Source organism: Nematolebias whitei, chromosome 22 (genome assembly GCF_014905685.2).
Source record: "Nematolebias whitei isolate Nwh7 chromosome 22, NemWhi1, whole genome shotgun sequence".
NCBI lineage: Eukaryota > Metazoa > Chordata > Actinopteri > Cyprinodontiformes > Rivulidae > Nematolebias > Nematolebias whitei.
Window position 1 is genome coordinate 1,590,633 of NC_056519.1, and position 4,469 is coordinate 1,595,101.

The 4,469-nt window shown below is 47.0% G+C and overlaps 1 protein-coding gene across 1 annotated transcript in view; it reads left to right on the top strand.

Annotated features, from left to right (window-relative positions):
• The window catches only part of rtcb (RNA 2',3'-cyclic phosphate and 5'-OH ligase), a 4,976-nt gene extending 3,698 nt beyond the window's left edge, over positions 1–1,278 (top strand). The window contains exons 10-12 of the mRNA XM_037695851.1: positions 582–692; positions 771–890; positions 971–1,278. Of these exons, the coding sequence (XP_037551779.1) occupies positions 582–692; positions 771–890; positions 971–1,078 (339 nt within the window). The 3' untranslated portion in view covers positions 1,079–1,278. The remainder of the gene's footprint in view (positions 1–581; positions 693–770; positions 891–970) is intronic.
• The last annotated feature ends 3,191 nt before the right edge of the window (positions 1,279–4,469 follow it).

A 4,469-nucleotide genomic window follows, 5' to 3' on the forward strand; every position in this document is an offset into this window, starting at 1 on the left:
CAGGAACGTCAATTTAATCTTTCGTAGATTGCCAGGAACGTTCATTTAATCCACATAGATTGTCTGGAACGTCCATTTAATCCCCGTAGATTGCCAGGAACGTCCATTTAATCCACGTAGATTGGCAGGACCGTCAATTTAATCTTTGTAGATTGCCTGGAACGTTCATTTAATCCACATAGATTGCCAGGATTGTCCATTTAATCCACGTAGATTGCCAGGAACTTTCATTTAATTCCCTTAGATTGTCTGGAACGTCCATTTAATCCTTGTAGATTGCCTGGAACGTTCATTTAATCTCCGTAGATTGCCAGGAACGTCCATTTAATCCCCGTAGATTGCCAGGAACGTCCATTTAATCCCCGTAGATTGCCAGGAACGTTCATTTAATCCCCATAGATTGTCTGGAACGTCCATTTAATCCCCGTAGATTGCCAGGAACGTTCATTTAATCCACGTAGATTGCCTGGAACGTCCATTTAATCCACGTAGATTGCCAGGAACGTCCATTTAATCCCCATAGATTGGCAGGTCCTCTGAGGCTCAGATTAATGTTGCTGAAGATGTTCTGTTCCTTCCAGCTCACAGGTCAGCCGGTTCTGATCGGAGGAACGATGGGAACCTGCAGTTATGTTCTGACGGGAACCGAACATGGAATGACGGAAACGTTCGGCACCACGTGCCACGGAGCGGTACGAGTCGGACCGAACGGTTCCAACATCTCAGAATCTGGATGTTTCCATCGATAATCCACCTGGGGTCTGTTTCAGGGCCGCGCCCTCTCCAGAGCCAAATCCCGGCGGAACCTGGACTTCCAGGACGTTCTGGACAAGCTGGCCGACATGGGCATCGCCATCCGAGTGGCTTCGCCCAAACTGGTGATGGAGGAGGTGAGGCACGCCGTGTGGTGACGCTGAAGTTCACCTGCACCCAGAAACCGTGACCAGATGAAATGTTTGTTTCCTCTCAGGCTCCAGAGTCGTACAAAAACGTGACGGACGTGGTGAACACGTGTCACGACGCTGGAATCAGCAAGAAGGCCATCAAGCTGAGGCCCATCGCTGTGATCAAAGGCTGACCCGGTTCTGAAGCGCGACGACCCGGACACTTCAAACGAGTTCCGACCCGCTCCGTCACTGAACCTGGACTGTGACGTCTCATCCCCGTGATGAAGAATAAAACCCAAAGAAACGTTTGATTCTGTTTTCAGCATTAACGGAACACACTTCACAGTAAAAGTGCAGAATTTCAGCCTTTAAAAGTATTTTATTGTGAAACATTTGACACAGGAAACAGTAAATTTCTGAAGCTAATTTAAATTAATTAGCTAATAAATATTCAACTGATTTTTATTAATTAAAAGTGAGACGGACAAACTTCAGATGTCAAAAATGAGCTCGGCTCTGAGACTGGACGAGTACGGCAGGCAGTTGTCCCATATAATCAAATCACCTGTCTCCAGGTGCTCCGTTCACTGAAAATGAAAACTAGTTCACGTTATTCAAGAAATGATCAAATTTAATCTCTTCTAGTTGAACTAGTAAAAAAGAGTTTGAATTAATAATTTAAATTTTAACGTGCATGATTGACAGGTCAGTGTTTGAAGGTGCATGATTGACAGGTCAGTGTTTGAACGTGCATGATTGACAGGTCAGTGTTTGAACGTGCATGATTGACAGGTCAGTGTTTGAAGGTGCATGATTGACAGGTCAGTGTTTGAGTGTGCATGATTGACAGGTCAGTGTTTGAACGTGCATGATTGACAGGTCAGCGTGGACTCTGGGCCTAAACTACGGTTTAGATTTCTAAATGTAGTTTTACCAGAATGTCCTGTGGATTTCAGCCGAGTTGAACTTTGAACTGTTAAATTAACTTTTTTAACTCGAGTTCATGACGCGCAGCCGGAACTGGATCGACTGGTTTTAAATGTTTTCCGCTTTAAACTGGAGAACGTGATCAGGAGAAATGCTGTGCTAAGACTTGATTATATGTTGGAACTACCTGCTGTACATGTGCCAGCTTGAGCGTGCACGCTCAGCGTAACATGCACGTGCACATCAGTCTCAACTTGATGGCACTAAACGTACTCCATACACAGACGAGGAGGTGCAGAGCTTCTCAGGTCAGCCTTCTGTTCCTGGGTCAAATGACCCCGAGGCCTGAGATTTTAAACTCGGGTCATTTGACCCAGGAACCGGGGGGGGGGGGGTGGTGTCATTAGAACCTGGGGGGGCCTCAGGGTTTGAACCCAAGGGCAGCAGGGGGTGATAAAAACACGTTTTCTGACTTGTGAAGTCTTGAACTGGTTCTGTTTGGGTTGTGGGCGCTCAGCAGCTGCAGCTCAACCATCAGAACCAGAATGAAGGCGGAGCCACAGCAGCCGCGCACGGTAAAACATGGAGGACAGGTTTGTCTGCAAGTACTCGGGTCCAGTAAAAGGTTCTGGTTCCTGTTGGGTCACAGCTGGGTCGGTTCTGTGTGGTGGCAGTGGAAGTTACAAACGAGTTGAAGACGGGACGAACGGTCAAACTTGATTTTTTTCCACAGAGACAGAAACGCATCAAAGCAGAACGTTTCAACATTTTCACTTTGCTGTAAATATTCTGGTGCCCATTTTGACGGAACGCGGCCCCCCGACCCACAAAAACCCTCGATCCGGCCCTGACGGTTGTACCCTCCCAGCTGAGGTTCTAAAGGCCCGAACCTTTGGTGCTGAAGCTGCAGAGGAGGTGTGGGACGAAGACCTCCGAGGAGGACAGGACCGGAAACTCCTGCAGGTTCTGGACCGCGAAACATCTGAAGAACGGTGATGAGTTCGGATCAGAACCGATCGGAACCGATCAGTTTGTTGAATCTGGATTTCTGTTGATTCAGTCAACCAGAAGTTTGAGAAGCTCTAAATAAAATAAAATCTTTCTTTTTATATTAGAATAAAAAACATGCAGGAAGTAGAAAATCACTGCAAGGAACAATAAAAGTTTCAGTCTGAGCAGAGAAACGTCAGCACCGGTCCTGATGCTTTTATTTTGAAGTTCAATTTGCACAAAATGAATCCAACTTTTATTTTTCGAGTCAAAACGTGAGAAAAGACGAGAATTCAGGAAACGTGATCTTTTAGAAAAAGTAACGCAACAAATCGAGACGGTTTTCTGCTGATTGTTCCTCCAACAACCAGCTGGAAAGAACGACTAATCATCTGAATTTAGTTTTTTAGATGTTTGAGGTTCGACGGTGTTCTGTCCCGCGCCTCCAAACGCTCAGCAGGAAGTACAAACACGACCACACGGGTAGAAAAACAGGAAATACTTCATGAAATGGTTCAAAATACACAAAATCTCTTCTAAAAACCCGAGCCGAGGAGGCGGTGGGACCCTGAATGCATCGTGTTGTGTTCAAGAAGTCAGTTATGGCTTTGGTCCTGGTCCAAGCAGGAAGGAAGGGAAGGTTTACATCTAAAACGTGTCCAGGTGTGTCCAGGTGTGTCCTGACCTGTCTTAGAAAAATAGAAACGAGGACAACATCGGTAGAAAAACTAAATCAAGCCCAGAGTTCTTCCAGATCACAGCCAGGACTGTCCTCTGATGGGACGAAACCACCTGAAGGACGGACAGGAGGACAGTAAAGAGTCTGAATGCCCTGCAGAGAGCCGACAGGAGGAGCTGAACCTCCTCCTCCTCCTCCTCCTCCTCCTCCTCCTCCTCTGAGGGTTTTGGTTGAAGGCACATAGTTCCACAAACAGGCTGCAGATGTTTTTTATTGTCTTTAGGAGGATTCCTGATCGAGGCTTCTGATTGGTCGGAGGACTTGGACTTCCTGTGGAGACAAGAAGACAAGGAGACTTTAGAGTCAACGTTTGTTAAATAAAAAACACAGAGAGTCCAGAACATCTTCAAAGAGGTTAGAGGTGAAGTCCAAGGTCAAAGGTCATCAGAGTCAGATCTCACCATCGGTCTCTTTGAGACAAAGTGGACATGATGGACGACAACCGAGGACACCAAGTCCTAAAAAGACAGACTGGACATGTATCTAACTACACAGTGAGAAGCTTCTGGAGGACGTCTTTTGGACAGATGGGACAAAACAGGAGCTCCAGTCCCATCAGTTTGATGTTCAGACCCAAAACTGAGACAAACCACAGAACCCTGGACCCACAGAGCCTGGAGGAGGCTCGGTTCTGTTCTGCTCTGCTGCATCTGGGTCAGGAGGTCCTGAATCCATGCAGGGTACAGAAAAATCTCAAGACCATCAAGGCATTCTGGAGTCAGAACCAAACACTGGACTGTTCTGAAGAGTCCCTCTGAGCCCTGATCCAAATCCTGCTGAACATCTGGAGGAGGAACCTTCTGACCTGAGACAGGAGCAGATTGACCAGGAGGAGAGGACCAGAACACCTGAGGACAGGTGGACCAGAACACCTGAGGGCAGGTGGACCAGAACACCTGAGGACAGGTGGACCAGAACACCTGAGG